This window comes from Candida dubliniensis, chromosome 6 (genome assembly GCF_000026945.1).
Source record: "Candida dubliniensis CD36 chromosome 6, complete sequence".
NCBI lineage: Eukaryota > Fungi > Ascomycota > Pichiomycetes > Serinales > Debaryomycetaceae > Candida > Candida dubliniensis.
In genome coordinates this window covers 122,883-143,110 of record NC_012865.1, presented here as the reverse complement: position 1 = coordinate 143,110, position 20,228 = coordinate 122,883, and the positions used below count along the sequence as shown (strand labels likewise).

At 34.3% G+C, this 20,228-nt stretch overlaps 13 protein-coding genes and 1 pseudogene across 13 annotated transcripts, besides 1 other annotated feature; 8 read left to right on the top strand and 6 right to left on the bottom strand. All coding sequences in view use genetic code 12, as the record gives it.

The window, feature by feature from the left end:
• Positions 1–1,207: 1,207 nt before the first annotated feature.
• CD36_60640 (uncharacterized protein) lies at positions 1,208–3,109 on the bottom strand (the record flags this gene model as incomplete). Its single annotated transcript, XM_002420821.1, has 1 exon — positions 1,208–3,109. The coding sequence occupies one exon, from the start codon at positions 3,107–3,109 to the stop codon at positions 1,208–1,210; it is 1,902 nt and encodes a 633-aa protein (XP_002420866.1).
• Positions 3,110–3,685: 576 nt separating this feature from the next.
• Positions 3,686–5,122, top strand: CD36_60630 (cytochrome c oxidase assembly protein, putative; the record flags this gene model as incomplete). Its single annotated transcript, XM_002420820.1, has 1 exon — positions 3,686–5,122. One exon carries the CDS (start codon positions 3,686–3,688, stop codon positions 5,120–5,122), a length of 1,437 nt encoding a protein of 478 aa, XP_002420865.1.
• A 103-nt stretch (positions 5,123–5,225) lies between these two features.
• Positions 5,226–7,169, bottom strand: CD36_60620 (uncharacterized membrane protein YER140W orthologue, putative; the record flags this gene model as incomplete). Its single annotated transcript, XM_002420819.1, has 1 exon — positions 5,226–7,169. The coding sequence occupies one exon, from the start codon at positions 7,167–7,169 to the stop codon at positions 5,226–5,228; it is 1,944 nt and encodes a 647-aa protein (XP_002420864.1).
• Positions 7,170–7,732: 563 nt separating this feature from the next.
• On the top strand, positions 7,733–8,581 carry CD36_60610 (RNA polymerase II-associated protein, putative; the record flags this gene model as incomplete). Its single annotated transcript, XM_002420818.1, has 1 exon — positions 7,733–8,581. The coding sequence occupies one exon, from the start codon at positions 7,733–7,735 to the stop codon at positions 8,579–8,581; it is 849 nt and encodes a 282-aa protein (XP_002420863.1).
• Positions 8,582–8,692: 111 nt separating this feature from the next.
• Positions 8,693–10,219, bottom strand: CD36_60600 (uncharacterized protein; the record flags this gene model as incomplete). The annotated part of the gene is made up of 1 exon (XM_002420817.1): positions 8,693–10,219. One exon carries the CDS (start codon positions 10,217–10,219, stop codon positions 8,693–8,695), a length of 1,527 nt encoding a protein of 508 aa, XP_002420862.1.
• Positions 10,220–10,421: 202 nt separating this feature from the next.
• CD36_60590 (vacuolar protein sorting-associated protein, putative) lies at positions 10,422–10,978 on the top strand (the record flags this gene model as incomplete). Its single annotated transcript, XM_002420816.1, has 2 exons — positions 10,422–10,424; positions 10,517–10,978. 2 exons carry the CDS (start codon positions 10,422–10,424, stop codon positions 10,976–10,978), a joined length of 465 nt encoding a protein of 154 aa, XP_002420861.1.
• Positions 10,979–11,125: 147 nt separating this feature from the next.
• On the bottom strand, positions 11,126–12,832 carry CDC14 (protein phosphatase required for mitotic exit, putative; the record flags this gene model as incomplete). The annotated part of the gene is made up of 2 exons (XM_002420815.1): positions 11,126–12,711; positions 12,787–12,832. The coding sequence occupies 2 exons, from the start codon at positions 12,830–12,832 to the stop codon at positions 11,126–11,128; spliced, it is 1,632 nt and encodes a 543-aa protein (XP_002420860.1).
• Positions 12,833–13,234: 402 nt separating this feature from the next.
• Positions 13,235–13,846, top strand: CD36_60570 (cofilin/tropomyosin family protein, putative; the record flags this gene model as incomplete). The annotated part of the gene is made up of 4 exons (XM_002420814.1): positions 13,235–13,237; positions 13,304–13,400; positions 13,473–13,725; positions 13,789–13,846. 4 exons carry the CDS (start codon positions 13,235–13,237, stop codon positions 13,844–13,846), a joined length of 411 nt encoding a protein of 136 aa, XP_002420859.1.
• Positions 13,847–14,127: 281 nt separating this feature from the next.
• Positions 14,128–14,994, top strand: RPS13 (40S ribosomal protein S13; the record flags this gene model as incomplete). The annotated part of the gene is made up of 2 exons (XM_002420813.1): positions 14,128–14,148; positions 14,560–14,994. 2 exons carry the CDS (start codon positions 14,128–14,130, stop codon positions 14,992–14,994), a joined length of 456 nt encoding a protein of 151 aa, XP_002420858.1.
• A 272-nt stretch (positions 14,995–15,266) lies between these two features.
• CD36_60550 (RNA polymerase II transcription factor B subunit 4, putative) lies at positions 15,267–16,358 on the top strand (the record flags this gene model as incomplete). The annotated part of the gene is made up of 1 exon (XM_002420812.1): positions 15,267–16,358. One exon carries the CDS (start codon positions 15,267–15,269, stop codon positions 16,356–16,358), a length of 1,092 nt encoding a protein of 363 aa, XP_002420857.1.
• A 10-nt stretch (positions 16,359–16,368) lies between these two features.
• CD36_60540 (zinc finger protein, putative) lies at positions 16,369–16,800 on the bottom strand (the record flags this gene model as incomplete). The annotated part of the gene is made up of 1 exon (XM_002420811.1): positions 16,369–16,800. One exon carries the CDS (start codon positions 16,798–16,800, stop codon positions 16,369–16,371), a length of 432 nt encoding a protein of 143 aa, XP_002420856.1.
• Positions 16,801–16,946: 146 nt separating this feature from the next.
• Positions 16,947–17,475, bottom strand: FCA1 (cytosine aminohydrolase, putative; the record flags this gene model as incomplete). Its single annotated transcript, XM_002420810.1, has 2 exons — positions 16,947–17,344; positions 17,421–17,475. 2 exons carry the CDS (start codon positions 17,473–17,475, stop codon positions 16,947–16,949), a joined length of 453 nt encoding a protein of 150 aa, XP_002420855.1.
• A 775-nt stretch (positions 17,476–18,250) lies between these two features.
• CD36_60525 lies at positions 18,251–18,577 on the top strand (annotated as a pseudogene).
• Positions 18,251–18,577: a sequence feature.
• A 553-nt stretch (positions 18,578–19,130) lies between these two features.
• CD36_60520 (mitochondrial DNA replication protein, putative) lies at positions 19,131–20,036 on the top strand (the record flags this gene model as incomplete). The annotated part of the gene is made up of 1 exon (XM_002420809.1): positions 19,131–20,036. One exon carries the CDS (start codon positions 19,131–19,133, stop codon positions 20,034–20,036), a length of 906 nt encoding a protein of 301 aa, XP_002420854.1.
• Positions 20,037–20,228: the final 192 nt, after the last annotated feature.

Genomic DNA, 20,228 nt, shown 5'->3' with positions numbered 1-20,228 from the left:
GGAAATCAAAAAATCAACAACTAATGAATGAATGTATATCCAAATTCTGATGAATCAAATAAGAATTCAAAAGAACGAAAGAAGAAAAAGAATAAAACAAAAAACAATTTTTGAAAAAATGGATATCTTTTATTGGAAATTATTAATTTATTTATAAAATACATAAACACTAAAAACAGAAAACTAAGAAAGATTTAAAAACCATATTAACGGACATAAAATCGATTAGCAAGTTTCCAAATTGTTAAATCCCCCTCCTCCTCCTTCACCACCACCCCACAAACACAAACACAAACACAAAAAAAAAAAAAAGAAAAACAAATGGTCTTGTATCTTAGTTTCGAAGATTTCAAGTTATGATGTATTTTGACTATTATCTCATAGATTTTGTTGTTGTAGTTTGACTTTCTTTTTTCTTTTTTTTTTTTTTTCACAGGAATCATAATACAACTTCTCCGCAAAAAAAAGAAACAAATAGCTTGTAGGAAATAAAAAGCAACTATTACGACAAATACCAGAAATTACCTGTCTAACCCTTGATGGTTTCTTTTTCCTTGGTATCGACGAATTTTAAGTCGTCAATTCGAGAAGCAACTCTGTTGTTGGGCTGCACGTGTTAATTGTCACTTTTGATTCTTCCGTTCCTCGAAGTTTCATAATTGAATAAAACTAATGTTAATCTTTAGTGGTTCATTCATATCGAACAGATAATGATAGCCTAGAACTTTCTAGTAATCCATGTAAATGTAGTGTGAGCTAGAAAACCTATTCATTGTCATTTGCCATCATCACATTTTTTTGTTGAGGTCGCAATTTATCCGAGCTATTACTTTGTTATATGGTCCCTCGCTGTATGTTAATCAACCTGATTTTGATTCTTTTTTTTTTTTCACATGATTCCAAGTGCGTTTGGTTGGGGCGCCAGAAGACGTAATGTAAATTTAATTTATGCACGATACGGAAATAACATTTTTTTTTCGATAAATACTGACAATAATTAGTTTTGTGACAAATAAAGGGGGAGCAAGATCCAAAAAGGCTAAACCTCCCTTTCAACAATTCTCGAGGAAACAATAACTACCTAGAAATGTTCAATTACCAATACTTGATTGTGCTTATATACCCATACTTTTAATGGCTTCTTGAATGTGAACACTACTGAACGGTATGTGTTGCTTAAAACCAAACCAATTCAAAAGTCTACAACTCAAGACTGATGATGGTTAACATTTTTATGAAACTTCAAATCGGTCGAAAGGATACCCATCTTCCAAGAGTGTGAGAAAGAATCAATAGTTGAACCTGAACTTGGTTCTTCGAGTAATTGCTGTTGTTGTTTAAATAATGGTGCACTGAAATATTTTTCTGTATGTTCAGTTGAAAGCGGTACTGCTGAATCCATGTGTATTTTGGAATGGTTACTATCGTTGAACCACATAAAAATCTTTTCATCATGATGAGATAGCATTTTGAATATTTCCTTGGCTTTATCTTGTATCACCAAGTGTTGGTCATCTGAAAGCCCATACTGTACCAAAGTTTTCAATTCAATGTTTGATTCTTGTATATATTCTTTCATGCAACAATTGCCATGTTTCAGCACCAATAGTTTTAAAATTTCATAAAAGAAGAATTTGTTTCTATCAATGTTGGAAATATCTATTGCTTGGGCAATCATAGGGATGTATCCAATGTAATCATTACACACACTGTGGTTTATTGATTCCCGTATAACTAACCCCAATTTGAGTTCATTGTCATTTTCAAACTCTTTGGATTCCTCAAAAACAGAGTCGAGTCCCAATTGCAAATTGCATAGTATCTTGAAAATGGTATTTCTTGTTTGTACAATGGGGTGAGGCAAATTCCAGTTACTGAATTGTAATTTCACAAGATTGCTTTTCATATCAAAGTCATAGAAACGGTAATGCGACCAGCTATAAGTGAGCAAGCTTTCTATTAATAGTAGTTTCAAAGCAACACTTGAATCAGACATCATAGTGAAAACAAGTCCCATGTCTACCAAATTCTCAATACAATCATTGAATGCTTCAAGAAAGATGTTGGGGTTGTCCAAAAGTTCATAAGATTTCCCAATTGACAATATTTGAAGTAGCAGAAGCTTTTTGGAAACATTGCAAGTTGATGTTATTATCTCATTCTCAGCTTCTCGTATAACTTTGGCAGCTTTCCAAGCATTGTCAAAGGTCGTTGGAGGCAAATTTATAGTACAACTTAGTAAACAAGACATTGGGATCTTTTGCTTTTGTTTGAATTTGAAAACATTATTTAATACCCCACCTATCATTGCCTTAGTTTTGTCGAGAGCCATTAACATGTCTATACTGTAGACTGACTTTGGTGGTACAGTGACAAAAGATGGAATTGTTTGTTTCTTAGTGAAATTGGTTATGGATTTGTCGGTAAGACCACTGTCATACTCATTTTCATAATATATCTTATCTGATTTACCTTGAGATGATGACATATTATAGCTAGGTGATGACTCTTCTTTGTAGCACCATTGTGGTGTCTTTTCAATTTTTGCCTCTTTGTCTGTAAATTGTGTCATACCAGAAATTGCGTTGTTTTTACTTGACATTGAAGTATCCTGTTGGTTGTTTGTTCCAATATTGGCAGCTTCTCTAACTTGAACTTTATTTGTTTTGTTACATAGTGGCATGAAATTGTTTGCCCTTTTCTTAGAGTTATTCCAATCGTCTAACTTTACCACCTCGCTTGTTGACGATTTGATTCTTCTTCTGAATGCAAAAGAATACTCTCTTATTCCAAACAAAATAGCACTGACAAGGATTAACAAAACAATTATCGTCATAAATATATAAAAAGCATTTGCAAGAATTAATCCATCCGAGTCTGTCCTTATATGTGTGGATTTAATATTGGCGGCTAACGGGATGATATTAGTGTTGTCAGATTTATCTAGACCATCTCCATGGCCGCCTATTTTCAAATATGAATTCTTATAATTGTCAATGATATATTGAGGCTCTTCTTGGTCCATCAAGAGATTTTGTTTGTAAACTGGTTTCTGGGGTGAACGCTTGAATAGGTTGGTTTTCTTTTGTATATCTCGAGGCTCTATCATATTTAAGTTTTGGAATATCTTTTAAATACTAACAACAAGGCCAAAAAGTTTATACGACTCATTAATACGAATGATTTTATAAAGTATGGTAAGAAAAAGTCAAAGTAAATTAATCAAATTACAAAATAATATTCAGAAAAAAAAAAAAAAAGAATGAGGTGTAATCATAATTTGTAATGGCAATGCGTTTTGTCTTTATCATATAGTTTTGCAAATTGATTTATTTTTTCTTTTTTTTACAACCAAATTGTGAATTGAATTGGTTGCTAAATCTTTTTAGTCAGTTGGTCTCATTCCATCTATTGTTTTTTTTTTTTGTAACGCTAAACACTACCCTAGGATCATTCTACAAATAAAATTTTACTTAGACGTAATCCAATCCAACCATCATGAGATGATTTGTAAGGAAATGGCTCGCTTTCATCTTTGTGTGTGTGTTTGAATGAAAAAAAAAAAAAAAATCATGCCAAATATACTTCACATACATATAATATCAGTTTTTCATTTGTTTATAAATTATTTCTATTCCTTTTTTGCTTCATTCACTGCTACCTTCCACAACTATAGTTTATTGATATGTTGTCTAAGACTAGATTCTTTTTCACAAAGAATTCACTTGTGTTGAATACTTTAAAACAAAACAAAGGTTGTAAATTATCAATTGTCTCACGAACACCAACTTCTAAATTATTTCCATCATCATTCAAGATTTCAAGGATTTTTAACAATTTAAGTAAGAGAAAGTATTCGACTATCAGTCATAGAGTAGGTTCTTCTTTTCCTAAGTCTGAATTTGTCAAGTCTACCCCACCTCCAGTGATTCCGCAAAAATCTATTGGATACTGGTTATTGGGAACATCCACTTTGGTTTTCGGAATTGTTGTTTTAGGTGGATTAACAAGATTAACTGAATCTGGTTTATCTATTACAGAATGGAAACCTGTCACTGGAGCAATTCCTCCTTTGAATCAACAAGAATGGGAACAAGAGTTTAATAAATATAAGGATTCCCCTGAATTCAAACAATTGAATTCCCACATTACCTTAGACGAATTCAAGTTTATTTTCGGTATGGAATGGGGTCATAGATTGGTTGGAAGATGTATAGGGGCTTTTTTCATTTTACCAGCTTTGTACTTTTGGGCTAGAGGTAGATTCACTCCTCAGTTGACAAAACGTGTTCTCGGTCTTACTGGTTTGTTAGGTTTACAAGGATTTATCGGTTGGTGGATGGTCAAATCAGGATTGGATGAAGAACAATTGGCAGAAAGAAAATCTAAACCAACTGTATCCCAATACAGATTAACTACTCATTTGGGAGCTGCATTTTTAATGTATTTGGGTGTTTTGTGGACTGCATTTGAGATTTTAAATGAGAATAAACTTGCCAACTTAGCTAAGAAATCACCAGAAGCCGTGCAAACATTTCTCAAACAATTGAATAATCCTGCTTTGAGAAAAACCAAAATAGCCGGTTTGGGTGTGTTGGCATTGACTTTTATAACTGCCATGTCTGGTGGTATGGTTGCTGGATTGGATGCAGGCTTGATCTATAATACTTTCCCACATATGGGTGATGATTGGATTCCAAACGGAAGCGAACTTATGTCTCCAGTCTTTTCTAGAAAATCAGATCAATCAGATCTTTGGTGGAGAAACATATTGGAAAATCCAACCACTGTTCAATTGGTACATCGTATTTTTGCAACTGCTACATTCTTTGCTGTCTTGGGAGCACACGTCTATGTCAATAGAAATAAAGGTGTTGTACCTGTTGCTTCTAAAAGAATAATGCACGGTGTTATGGGGGTCGCTACTTTGCAAGTAGCATTAGGAATAACTACATTGATCTATTTGGTTCCAATTCCATTGGCTGCATTACATCAAGCAGGTGCTTTGGCTTTATTAACAGCTTCATTGGCATTTTCTGCCAAATTGAAGAAACCTAGACCACAATTTGTTCAATTCATCAATGCCAACATGAAAAGCCAATTATTAAAGACTAGAGTTTGATATAACTAAAAGTTTGTAAATATGTGCTGTTGTTGTTATTGCTTTTTTCCTCCTGTTATAGGCATGTTTATTTGTTTCCTCTTGTACATAATTTTCTAAAAGTTTACCAAATTCTTTTACTAGACATTTTGTATCTCATAACTTGTGACAAGCCTTCGTCACCACTATCACTACACCATGAGTCCTCATTTAACACTCCTCCAAGCAACTGTTTATTTCGTTTTTCTTCAACTGTGGGTGGAATCTTTTCATCAGCATCATATAATTTAGCTCTCGTTGTTGGGTTTATTGTCGAAGGTTCGGTGTTTGGTGAGCCAGGAAGAAACGATAACCCAAGTGGTGAAGACTGATATGTCTCCATTGTACTGTCATTAATGTCAATACTAGTATTATTGGTTGTATTTTCTGGTGGAGAGGGTGTTCCTTCCATAAAATAGTCCCTTGTAGCAGCAACGTTGCGAGCATCATTTAGCTTCTTTCTCAATTTTTCTTGATGCTGCTTGTGTTGAGTAACCAAGACATTGGCTATTTTAAAAATCAACATACAAAGGATCACTCTTATTAGTAATAAGGTAAGGAATGTAACCACGATCAATAACCCGCTAGTAATTATGGCATAAAGGTTTGAATTTACTACAGGAAAAACAAAAATATGTTTCAAGTCGGCTAGAATCATTCTCAAGAAACAGACCACAGATGCTAGTAATGGCAACCCAATCCTTCTAGTCAACACAATGTAATCAGTAAATTCGTGAGATGGATTCCCGCTTTTGGTGTTAGCTTTAAACACCTCCAAAAAATCCAAACACAGAACATACAAAAAATTTTTGTAAACTTTAGGACGGATCTTATTAAACTTGGCAATGAAACAATGCTTTATCCAATCAACAAATATTTCAGACCCAATAACCACTACACTGGGTCCAAAAACAGCACCGACCCAACGGTTCCAACTTTTCCAACTATTAGGTATTAAACCGCCAGTAACACTTAGTTGAAGCAAGTTCTTTAGCGCAATAATTCCTAACATTAGAGACAATTGGAATCGCTCTGACAAATCCGCCATAGTTATTTGGAATAAACCTTCACGCTCAAACTTCTTGAAAACAGAACTCTTTAATTCGGCAAACTGGTTTGACAATAACAACGTCATTAGAGCATTTGAGTATGAGTTAGCTGCCACGTTCAAAGAAACTGTTTGGTAAATCAAAATATATGCATGAAACGACAAATAGAAGGTTGACAATAAATAGAAGGATGCAAACCGATAAATGTTTCTGTTGGGTGATGATTCATACAAAACATTCAAGATATCTTGACCAATCGAGGAACAGAGCTTCTCTGCACACTCGAGAACTCCAAACATTACGTATAATTTTATATCAGTCTGACCTCGTACATCATGGTACATTCGAGAAATGTCCAATTTTCGATTTGACAATACGACTATGGATAAAATTATTATGCTTAAAGTAATAACATCTTTTTTTATTAGTCTGAAGCGACAAAACTGAAAATTCTGTTGAGTCGTGAAGAACCGGTATGCTGATTGGAATGTTATAATGAGAACCTTCAAAGGTGCCAATGTAAACAATGATAAAAATGAGTTTAAACATACTAAAAGCCCAAATATCATGAATTTTTCAAGACAAAACGGGATTTTTATCATGTTTTGTAATTCTTCAAAATGATTATCATTCATTGAATTAGTAGTTTTTTCCGGTGTTACTGGATCATTGGGATTCAAATTTAGCTCTAACATCAATAATTTGTATAATGAAAACCCTTTTAATCCATCTTTGCGTGGATGATGAACTGAAATTTTATCAAATATAAAACTGAAAACAGAATTGGTCCTTGATCTCAGCGGCGTTTGATCTGATGACTTGCAAGGCTTTAATTTCTCCTTCGTTACTGTTTTAGATTTTCCTCCCAATTGTGGAAATGGTTCGTCTGTAGCATTGTTGATTATCAGTTCGGTAGTTTTGGTTCGACCTCTACTATTGCTGTGTGAGCTGTGGCTACCATTACTTCTCTTTCTTCTCATATGGTATAAAATAGCAGAAGGTAAGTTCTCTTGTTTGTGTGTGTAGATATGCTATTAGAGTCCAGTGTTATATCTAGATTTCTCCATATAGTGATATCTGGATTGGCTGTTCTATATTTGACGAATCACTACTGTGTTTATGTTTTGAATCGTAAACACATCGATTTGACAAAATGTTGGCTATTTTAGTCTGATATGCGCACGCATCTCTTAAGTTAGTCCAATCACAAAAAATAAACCTCAGAGAACCTTAGTGGTGAGTGAGTGAGTGAGTGGGTGGGTAGTTCCATATAGTGGCAGAAACAAAAAAAAAAAGGGGGGAGAGAGAGAGAGGACGAGAAGGAGGGCGCACACGAACCAACAAGAGGAGGAAAGACAGATACAATAACAAGTACAATACAAATCACTAATACAATTGCGACAATAAAAATCCAACAATCAAAGAAAGAACTTTATTTCATTTAAATCATTAAAATTGCAATTTAACAATTTTCTTTTATTTCCAAATACTGTGAATCCTAATTTTCTTATTTTTTTTTTTTATTTAAGTATATACTTATACAATGGAGTTGCTTACCATAGAGAAGTTCATACCATTCTTAGAACCTTTTAGAGGTAAAGAATTGTTAACACCATTAGAATGTTCCAAGTTGTCCTTGATTATAGTGGAGGTTCTAGTCGATCACTATGTTGATTTTAAGTTATTGAAATTCTTGAGTCGGTTTTTAACCCAGGAATTGTATGACGAACTAATAGAAGAGAGGAATATTGAACATGCATGTGGATACATAAAGTGCAATCGGTCACCGAAATCGTTGGTGCGTCGATTATCTATGAATAGTAACGGGGTAACCCAAGCCAGTTCAGTTAACGATCCTGGTGCATCAACTAAATACCAAATCTACAATAGAAAACCAGCCATGATATTACCCAACACATATCTTTCCCAATACTGTTGCAAGGAACATTACCAGGCGTCGATTTTTTACAGAAACCAGCTCAGCAATGAAGCGCTTTTTTCCAGAAAGAATATATTTACAACATCCCCGTTCTCCTCAGATAAATTTAATTGGTATGAGAACTCCATCACATGCTTAGAAGAAGTGATTGCTAAACACAAGGAATTGAAACAATATGGTAAATCGATTTCCGAAGTGATTGCAATGATGAATGGATTGACTGTGAGTGACTTGAATAATAATAGTGAACTAAATGACGAGACAAACCAATTGATAAAACTAATTGAAGATTTTGAAATTGTGGAGAACAATGAACCGAATATGAATGGAGACCTAGAACAAGTCAATGAAGAGGGTTATACTCAAGATAACGAAGAAAACATACATGATATAACGAACAATGTCGAAGGTTATGTGACATCTAACAAAAGTTTTGGTGGGTATGTAGTGTAGCTTGAAGGGCGAATAAAAGAAAACCCACAACTACAAGGGTGTATTCTGTATAAAAACTGTATAACTTTCATAATGCATATATATGTACAATAATACTTACGAATTTTTTTTTCAAAAGTCTTTTCCTAACTTGCTCATAATTTGGGCTATCCTCTTGGTAAGCTTGTAGCCATACTTGTAATGCTTAAAGCCAGGCTCAGCCATAAATTCACCAAGAGTTTTTCCTTTACCGATTATTTCCGTTTGGGGGAAGAAATTAATGGATCTTTTCGCAGCAACATCAGAAATACTTCGTGAACCTGGAGGTGAAACAATCTCGCTATGTTTAAAAACGTTATGTTTCTGTAAGTTTGCAATTAATTGCTCATACTTTTCAACTTGCTCGTCATAATGGTTGTTGAATGACTTTTGAAGGTGCTCTTGTAATGTCTTGAAATCTATTTTGGAATCTTGAACTACTTGCTTATAAGCATCGCGAAGATATATCGAAGCAATATCTAAGCTCTCACTCCATGCAAATTGTTTTAAATCTATTGGCTCGTTTGGTTTTCCGTTATAATCATTTATATGTATCTGTAGCAATATCTCATACATCTCTTCTGCATCATATAGCTCTTGATAATATTCCCTTGGATATATAAGTTCATCAGGACCAAATCCATGGCTACCTTTGATGGGATAGCTTCCATCTTTTTGTTTGTTTTCTTCTGTTAAATGGGTTTGTGATTCCCATATATTGATCATTCTTCGAAAGAATATTTGCTTTTTGATTAGTTTTGCAATTTCTTCTCGACCAATCTTTTTTTTAGTCGGTTGCATTATATATGGAACAGGTACAGTTCCTGCCAATGCTTCATGAACAGTGGCTTGATAAGGACCTTTATTATCAAGAGCATTTTTCAATTGTTCCAAATACATTTTATTGATATCATACTCCATGGCCGGTATAACTATTGCTTTGAGGATGTCTTGATCAAAATTTTCTAATGACTTGGAAGTGGTTCCTCGGATAATGTGATTAAAATCTAAATTGTCACCAATAGTAAATATCAGCTCTGGAGAATAAGGCAACAATTTAGGATCAGGTATTTTTTTCAAGCTTTGCAACTTGTGCAAAAATTGTTTCAAGACAGTATCTCCTTGGTAGTTTGCATTTGCAAGTCCATCTTTAATAAACTGCTTTTCATTGTCTGGGATATATAAATCTGGAACAAAGTATCTTGTCTTTCTTTTGGTTCTGGCTAATAAGTTTCGTTTCACTTTACCTCTTGCTGTCTTTTTAGCTGATTCTTCTATCTGTTCTTTATTGATCAAGTAATCCGCTCGACGTCTTTGATACAGGAAAACTTCCTTGCGTTGTATATCAATGAATTCTTTCAATTTTCCCCAATTGCCACCTAATGCTAGACTTAGTGCTTCGTCTAAAGTGATACCTTTAAAGAGTTGCTCTGCTATTTGAAAAGTACTTCCATAGTTGTTCCTAAATCTTTCTTGTATGTTATATTTTAATTCGTACTTGTTTATTGAAGCCGGAATGCATACTAATTGGTTTGTTTTCCGTAGCAATGCTCGGTATAATTGACAAACTGCTTGTTTATGATCATTTCTATAAGTCAACTCTGATATTAGTCTATTCATTTGTCTAGGATTTTAAGTGCTGGAGATCATAGGTTGTATATGTGGTCATAACAACACATACTGGAGTTGGTGAAAAAAAAAAAAATTGTAACGCATCTTGATAGAAGTTTTTAATTCCTAGCATTTGCACAAACCGCAATCTTCAAGTCGCGTAAGATCCCACTTTATTAAAGAGCTCTTACTTTAACATAAAACAGACAGCATGGTATGTGGATTTGCTTTATAGACAAAATTTCTGTCTCGGTAAAATTGAAAGAGATCATGGTTTGATGACAAAATACTAACATATCATATTAGCCACCAAAAAAGAAAACAGAAAATACAGGCACCATCCTCAAATTGAAGAGATATACATCTACTTATATAGTAACAATTGAACCGTCAAATTCATTAGAGGATATCAAATATCAATTGTGTAACATTATTAATAACTCAGGAGGATTGCCTACAACTCAAGATCTGGATGTGAAGCATGAAGATGAAGAAGATATTGAAGTCCCTAAATCAGAATACATCGACGATGTCGATGAAATCAAAGAGGAAACACCAGACGAGTCAGCTATTACCAAGGTGCTGATAGATGATATACGACTTGCCTATCCTAAAGATTCAACTCAAGCATACTCCAATAGCTGGATTGAATTAGGTGAGGATGCTGATTTTGCCGAATTGAATTTAAAGGATTTTGATATATTAGCTTTTGCATATGGTCCAGAGGAACAATTTCAAATTGTAGAACCAGCTTATGAGGAAAATTGATTTAGAAATAATATAAATACGAAACAAGTCTATAGTGTTACATACTTTTAGTATACATTAATTTAAAGAAGAGGAAGCAAAAAATAAAGAAAACAATAACAATCAAAACAGGGAATCAAAAGAAATGAAATTAATATGCACGGAAAACTAATGTTTCTTTCCACTTAATTTTCTCACACCACCAGAATGAGCTCTTGATGCCTGTGAGTTACCGGAAGTCACTCTACTTTTTGATCTGGCTTTAGATACACGCAAAGCATTCGTGGGAGATGTGCCTGGTGGGGAAGATAATGCTTCATTGACTGTTTTTGTTGTTGTTGTTGTCTTGATAATATGAATTGATTGCTGACTAGATACACTGTTGGTGGATATTGATCTTAAAACTCTCCAATCAGAACTATCCTTTGCTTTCGGTGTTACTGAATCATACCTTGCTGGCGAGCTTTGAATTATATCTTGCATGGTATTTTCATCGTCAGAATTATTGGCCATGTCTACTTCTTCGATATCGTCAGAGTCTTCAAAATATTTTCTTGGCTGTCCTGGTGACTCAATAGGTACCACAGTTTGGATTTTAGACGCCAAAGCCCCACTAACCTTACGTCTTCTAATTGGAGTATTTATCACAGATGAATCAGCGAGTGGCGATGTTAATTGTTGTTGCAATTGCAATCTCTCTTTTCTTTTCGCTTCTTTTAGTCTTTGTTTATAGTCTTCGTAAGAACATAATGGGTATAAGTTGCCAATTAAAGGATCAGGTCTATTGTCTACTATCATTGTATGTCTCCAACTTCTGAAATCGTCATGGTGCAAGTAGAGCCAATGTTGTTGTGGACCAACGACCATTCCTGGTCTGATCATTCTCATGTAGGCAATACACTCGTTGGCAGTGAATCCATGAGTGTATATAAGATGGGCTCCAATTAAACAACCAGTTCTTCCTAACCCTGCTTTACAGTGTACCGCAATTTTTCCTCCTTTATTGATAATGCATTCAGCGGCACCAATGAACTTTTGGACGTATTCCAAAGTGGGACAAGTGCCATCGTCGAAAATCATATCAATATGCTTAATGCTTCTTTTCGTGAACTCTTTTGCGTCATACAAATGAGAATTTAATCTCACCACGAGCTGGACATTATTCTCCACAAAATACTCCAAAACCTTTTGAAATGGTTCGTTTAATCCTCCTCGTTTGCTTTGTTGAGGAGATGCAAATGCAATGAAATCTTTAGAAATAACGTTAAAATCCCCTTGGTCGACTCGTTCGTATTGTTCATACTCATCTAAATCGAATTTAGCCAAATCAATCATTCCCCTCTCTTTAGCTCTCCACATGGCATATACGACATCCTGAATAGTTATTTCGTAATCTGCACTGCTATATCCCGCGTCTCTAAATGCTTGTAAAGGTGGCGTGATTTGAGCTATGGGTTGTAAAACTTGATGGGGAGCCCAATTTTGGAGCAATATCATGTAGCAGCATAGCAAACACGCTGTGTTGGCTCTTTCCTTGGGGGATGTCGAGCTATATATCACGAGTCCCTTCCCTTGGGTTGAGTCTTCGTTCAATTTCTTGTGTAAAAGTACAGCAAAACGATATAAATGCCCAATATTCAATGGTCCAAAATCCATGTAAAAAGCATTATATGGCAATGCGTCTTCAACTGTAAAATATGCCAAATCTTCGGTGTCCCTTTTGTGGTGGTCATAAGCGCCAAGGTATATTCTATCTACAAATGGAACGGTTAGTAAATAATGTTATGAAAGGTAGATCAATCAGTTTAAAGTAAATCTTTCCCACATACTTTTAAGAAACTCTATAAGAGGCACATGAACCAGTGAACTATGCATTGAAAATGATGGTCGTGGTAGTTAATTGAATGGAGTGATGAAAACAGAAAATGCTTTGAATGAAAGGTAGAATGTACTTATATATAAACAAATGAATGTCAGACTTTGAGTTGATTGAATAAAACCAAAGACGTAAATTATGAATTCCAAAAGATCTCTTCCATCAAAATTTATACTGTTTTGCTTTGTTTTGTTTTGATTTCTTTTTTTTTTTTTCTTCTTCTTTGAAATCGCTCAGTGGAGCAGACTGTTGTTGTTGTTTTGGTTTTGCTGAATCGGGTAAGATTTGAATTTGTGCACTACTGTAGCAAACCTCAAACTCAATTTTTATTGTGAGAAATCAAAATTCAGGTGTATCAGTTTTCCCACGAAAGACCAACAACAAGACGAAAACCGAAAGCCATGGTACGTTCAGCAAAATAACAGTCTTTGCAAAGTACATGCCTTTTACTAACGGTTCATTTGTGATAGTCATCATCGTTGTACACATTCTCACCAGAAACATTATCGTCATTGACAAAATTTAGATTCCAAAGTGCCAAAGTGGATAAAGTTCAAGCTGTTATATGTATGTATTAAAACAACACCTTTTAAGAATTTTGCAATTGTTAAATTTTGTATACTAACCTGTCAATGTCAGACACAATTGACAAAAAGAGTCATGAAATAAAGCAAGAAGATGAAATTATAGATTCTATAGAAGAATTGGTTGAGGAATTACCTGATACCTCACCTAGATACATTATTCTATCCTATCCCTTCAAATTGGATGATGGAAGATTGAAATCGCCATTAGTGATGTTATATTGGATTCCACCAACAAGTGGACAAGAAAGCAGAATGCTCTATGTTGGTGCAGTTGAGCAATTTAGAGATAAAGCTGGAGTTTCAAAGTATGTATTAGAAGCAAATTTAGATTGTTGTCTGAACACACAAGTATACTAACAGTTACTAAGATTGATCAAACTTGAAGAAGAAGAGGATTTTGATGGTTTGAAAGAGCAATTGATCTAAAGAGGGTGAAATTAATAGTTCTGTATTAGAAGAACGAATCAATGGTTTATGGGGGGAGGTGATTATAGATAGTTTATTAACTCTCCTTTGAGGAATTTGATTCCTGTATGTAATAGTACTTATTCATTTTTTTGTTACAAAGTCGTGTACGTTGCTACTTGGAAAAAAAAATTTTCAATGGTTCTTCTCTTTAAAGGGGATTAAAAAAAAATTTTTTTCATTCTCTTTTAAACTCTTCCTTTTTTTACCACTAGTCAATCAAATAAAATAAATCAGTCATCATGGGTCGTATGCATTCATCTGTATGTTATCAAACAATAAATCACCGAAATCAACATCACATACTATTAACATGATAGTGGAAACAGGAGTTTTAATGAAACAACTTGAGAATAGATTTGGTTGGCTTTAACAATGAAGAGGTCTTGCCTAAAGTAAACAATTCGTCTACGGTCGATAATAAACAGTACCTAGAATTGTTACTATATACGCTTTAGGTATTTGATACTTTTCTTTGATTATTGCCAGGGATGAAGAGGACTATTAGAACAGATTTATTGTTCTGATGTTTCTTCTTTGTCTTGGATTTTGAAATCTTGGTAATCCCCATCTACTTTTTCTAATATGGGCCATGTCAATGTTGTCCCAGATGTTAATTGAAACTTTTTTTTTCTCTGTATTGGGATAAGTTTTACTAACATCTTGTTGTTTAGGGTAAAGGTATTTCCTCCTCCGCTCTTCCATACTCAAGAAACGCTCCATCTTGGTTCAAATTGTCTTCTGACGATGTTGTTGAACAAATCATCAAGTACGCCAGAAAAGGTTTGACTCCATCTCAAATTGGTGTTATCTTAAGAGATGCTCATGGTGTTTCTCAAGCCAAGGTTGTCACCGGTAACAAGATCTTGAGAATCTTAAAATCTAACGGTTTAGCTCCGGAAATTCCAGAAGATTTGTACTACTTGATCAAAAAAGCCGTCTCTGTCAGAAAACACTTGGAAAAAAACAGAAAAGACAAAGATTCCAAATTCAGATTAATTTTGATTGAATCAAGAATCCACAGATTGGCTAGATACTACAGAACTGTTGCTGTCTTACCACCAAACTGGAAATACGAATCTGCTACTGCTTCTGCTTTAGTTGCTTAAGAAGGTTACTTATTTGTATATCTTGTCTTTTTTTATATATATAAACGTGTATATTAATCACTAATTAATATTTTATATCAATAACGAATGGAAAGTAATCGTTTTTAAAAGATGTCTTGTTAAAATCATTTGTAGTGTTCAGAATGACATGGGTATTGTTGTTGTTGTTGGAAGAGATTAAGTCTGAAAATATCAAAACGTCCCAAAAAAAAAAAAAAATGTTTCGAAGAGTTTTTGTTGAATGTAATGTTCTTTTGACATCCAACACAATTATGGAGGCGATATCTGATAGATTATTTAATGAAAATGCAGGGGCAATAGAATCAGGGATTGATGACCCATCATTATTGACTATAATACTAGACCTTTCTATGAAAGGCTGGTATAATATCAAAGAAATGATTTCAATACAAGATATCACCAAGTCGTTGCTAGTGTTTTTGAATGGACATTTATCATTAAACAATAGCAATCAAGTGGCATTTCTAGTGAGTTCTTCTATGGGTTCGAAGTTTTTATATCCTGATCTAACCACAATTGGAAATCCTAATGTGAATGAACATTCAGAACATTTTCCTGGCATGTATCGACTGTTTAAAATGGCTGATCAATCTGTTTTACGACAATTGAACGAGTATATTAAGGAAATTGTTAAATTTGAGACAAGGAATGAGAAAAGGGGGTTCAATTGTTTGACTGGAGCAATCAGCATGGCCCTAACGTACACAAATAGAATGTTGACGTTGGATCAATCAATCACCACCACGACAGCTGCAGCAATGACAACGTCTACACTTGAAAGTACATCCAACAATAATAGTACCAGTGGCACGGGTGGATCATCTGGTACCTCATCTAGCACTTCAATGAAATCAAGAATCTTGATTGTATCGGCTAATGATGATGACGATCTTAGGTATATTCCATTGATGAATTGTATATTTGCTGCACAGAAAATGAAAGTATCTATCGACGTAGCAAAATTAGGTCACAACAACTCATCTTACTTACAGCAAGCTTCTGATGCCACCAAGGGAGTTTATTTGCACATTGAAGATCCAAAGGGAATAATTCAGGTGTTATCAACTGCGTTTTTCATAGAACCTAACCTACGACCATACATTATCTTACCTACGAATTCAAATGTCAATTACCGAGCCAGCTGTTTCATTACTGGGAAATCAGTGGACTTGGGATATGTGTGTTCTGTTTGTTTATGTATTATGTCACAATTGCCTCAAAGTGGTAAATGTCCAGCTTGTGATTCTGAATTTGATAAAAAGATCATTCAAGAATTAAATAGAGAACCTCAGGTTATTTCAAAGAAAAAAAGGAAACTTGAAAATGGGACTCTGGCTAAATAAGTCAACTTTTTTATATTCCATCATTTACTATATTAAAGGGATAGTTCATAGGATAATTGTGTACATCAATCAAATGGTCTTCCCTTTCTTTGGTATTGGAAAAAACCGCCTTACATGTCTCGGTATAGCATTTGAATATTTTATCACCTCTTTCCTGTTTTATCTGTAGTAGTGGATTATGGTTCTCGTCTATATGTAATGAAAGATAGTTCTTATTGGGAAACACTTTTTGACATGACTCACAAGTATGTTCATGAGTAGAAAGAACGTGTAAATGATATTGTTGATAGTTTTCAAAAGCCAGATTTAAGCAGGGATGATAATTGCAAAAAATTAATTGATCACCAGTTGGTCTGTTATAGGGCGAATTCTCTTCTGCTTCTGTTTCTGCTTCTTCTTCTTCTTCTTCTTCTTCTTCTTCTTCTCTCACCCTTTTACTCATTAGTTGAAGGATGATATTGTTTTAAAATTTCAAAAAGAAAGAAAAGGAAAAAGACCAAGTCTACGACAGAAAAAAAAAAAAAATTTGATTCAGTTATAACTTTATATTATACTATCAGAAATATTTGCAAAATAGTTATACATGATTTATTCTCCAATATCTTCATTCCAATCTTGAGGTTTCTCTTTAATAAATTTGGCCATCAAATCAATACATGCTTGATCATTCAAATTCACAACTTCAACACCATTTTCAACCAATAACTTTTCGTTACCCAAGAAATTGACATTTTCCCCCATAACAACTCGTTTGAACCCATATAATAAAATGGCCCCTGTACACATACTACATGGTGACAAAGTAGTATATATGGTACAATCCTTATAGGTTTTGCCTGGCAATCTTCCTGCGTTTTCTAATGCTGACATTTCCCCATGTAAAATAGATGAATGTTTTTGGATTCGTTCGTTATGTCCTTGACCTAATACTGTACCGTCAGATGAAATAATACATGATCCAATAGGTATGCCACCTTCAAAGTAACCTAAACAGCAAGTGTGTTAGTAAAACTGAAATATAGTTGTTTGAATGTTCACACCTCTGTGACGATATCCACATACTTTTCTTTGCTTGATCAAGAGCAATTTGTAAACCTTTTTTGTCGTCAAATGTCATCGTGATATCGTAATAAATGCAATAAAGTAACTAAAGATTTTAAGTTTGGGAGCAATTGTAAAAAGTAAAATAAATAGAAAGAGAAATTTACAAGCTTTTTTCGCGATGTTACAAGTGTTGCCAAAAGAGAAAAAAAAAAAAAATTTGGCTTCTAGGTGCACAAGACGGAATTGAACAATTGAAAAACGCCGTGATAGCAAGCGGAATTAATATGCCGTAAATGAATCAAGATTAGACTGGAGGTATTCCTGTAGATCAACCTACAAGCAAGGTACATTTGTTGAAGTTATCAATGGATCTTTTAACCTTTTGTTCATGTGGTATAGTTGGAATATCAATATGGGCTCTATAAAGTGTATTGAAATAGTGATGCATAGCAATTTCCCTTAGCAATAGAGTTCTTCCCAAAACTTTAAGACGAATATAACTCACAGCTGTTTTATTTGAACTCTAAGTAATACATAATGGTAGCAACATTATACTATTTAAAAAAATAGTGTGTTTTGTTTGCTTGATTGGTTATGATTCTTTTTTTTTTTTTGCATTAATTTTGCAATTTTTTGATGTTAAAGTTTGCAATGCAACAATGAAACTGAACATCGGTTGCAAATTATAAATGTCTCAACTGAATTACAACTATTGTTCTACAAAGTAATTTACCAAAAGATATATTGTCATTATAGGGACGTTAGTAACAGTGACAACAAACACGAGTAATAGTTTATCAATGAGTAACAGTTTATTCCCCTCACTACCAATTCCTCCTTCGTCATATATTCATTTGAGAATTGGAGAAAGTAGTAAACCTATGGACCACACCCCCGGAGAAGCTCCTTTTAAAATTCGCGTAGTGATTAGGGTATTTACAAATTTGTTGGTCAATACTCTTTTGTCAGTCTTTTGTATATATCCAATTAAAGTTTAATTTTTCCGTGTTGAGAATCTAAACTTTTTTTTTGCACGTTCCGGTTTCGGGTCCGCAATTCCAGACTACAAATTATAGAAGTGATAATTATAATGGATTTGAAAAGGCTCCGGGATTATCCAACAATTCTTGGGTTATAGAACAAAAAACAAAGGGCTGAATATAAAAGAGGGGAGATAAAAATAAGGCTTCTTGTCCCCCCTCCGGGAGATTGATGCCGTGTCTTACCCACTGTTGTAAGACAATAATTGATTGAGTAAATCTAACCAAACACATCCATACAACAAAAAAAAAAAAATAAAATATGTTACATTTCTCTTATAATATTTCATAGTGGGGAAAATCACGTAGGAAAAAAAGAGCCGCCGGTGAAGGAAGAAATACAAAATCTCAAATCATTGAACTTCCAATCAGCCGACAACAAGGACGTTTGATGACTTTCTTTACTTTTTAAATACACCAGAAATTTCCAATATATGATTTTCTTGAGTTTGTTGAAACTAAAAAAACCAAGACACAAACAAACAAACCACCCACTTCCAAAAAAAAAAAAAAAATTTCAATCTATTATCAGCTGCTATTTCTGACATCAAATCAAATCTGATTACAGGAAGAAAAAAAAAAAGGAATACAATAAGAAAAAAAAAAAACTCACAGTCTTGTCCACCTTTTCTTTATAAATCAAAGCCTCCCTTTATATTTTTATTTCTCTCCCCCCCTGTTTTGAAACATGTCTAAACAAATTGAAAAGAAACCAATCAGCTTTGCTAATATCGCTCTTGGTGCAGGTTTGAATCTTGCTGAAGTGACTACTTTGGGTCAACCATTGGAAGTCATTAAAACCACCATGGCCGCCAATCGTTCCTTGACCATGCCCCAAGCTGCTAAATTTGTTTGGTCTCGTGGTGGGATTTTAGGATTCTATCAAGGTTTAATCCCTTGGGCTTGGATCGAAGCCAGTACTAAAGGTGCCGTGTTATTGTTCGTTTCTGCCGAGGCTGAATACCAATTCAAGAAATTGGGTATGAACAATTTTGTCAGTGGAATGGGTGGTGGTATCACTGGTGGGTTAGCTCAAGCCTATTTGACTATGGGGTTCTGTACATGTATGAAAACCGTGGAAATTACACGTTCCAAACAAGCCCATACTCCAGGTGTTCCACAACAAACTTCATTCCAAGTATTTAAAGAAATCTGGCGCAAAGAAGGGATTAGAGGTATAAATAAAGGTGTCAATGCCGTTGCTATTAGACAAATGACCAATTGGGGTTCGAGATTTGGGTTCAGTAGATTGGCTGAAGAATCAATCAGAACTTTGACCGGAAAATCAGAATCACAAAGGTTGCTGGCCTGGGAAAAAATTGCTAGTAGTATCATTGGTGGTGGGTTGAGTGCTTGGAATCAACCAATTGAAGTTATTAGAGTCGAAATGCAAAGTAAAACAAATGACCCAAACCGTCCAAAGAACTTGAGTGTTGCTGGGGCTTTCAAATACATCTACCAACAAAATGGTATCAAGGGATTATATAGAGGTGTCACTCCAAGAATTGGGTTAGGTGTTTGGCAAACAGTATTTATGGTCGCGTTTGGTGATATCTTCAAAAGAATGTTGAATACCGATGGTGCTGGTCATTAAAAGAGTACCGTAAGCAGACTGACCAAATCTCGGAAATTTTGGAAGTGAACATAAAATTGAATATTATTTAGAACAGTAGACAAGAAACCTTATTTATAAAAGAGTTATAGATAGATTATTATTATGTTTTTTTTTTTTTTTTTTTTGGTTGACAACTAAAAGACTAACACAAATTCAAATATTATGAAACTG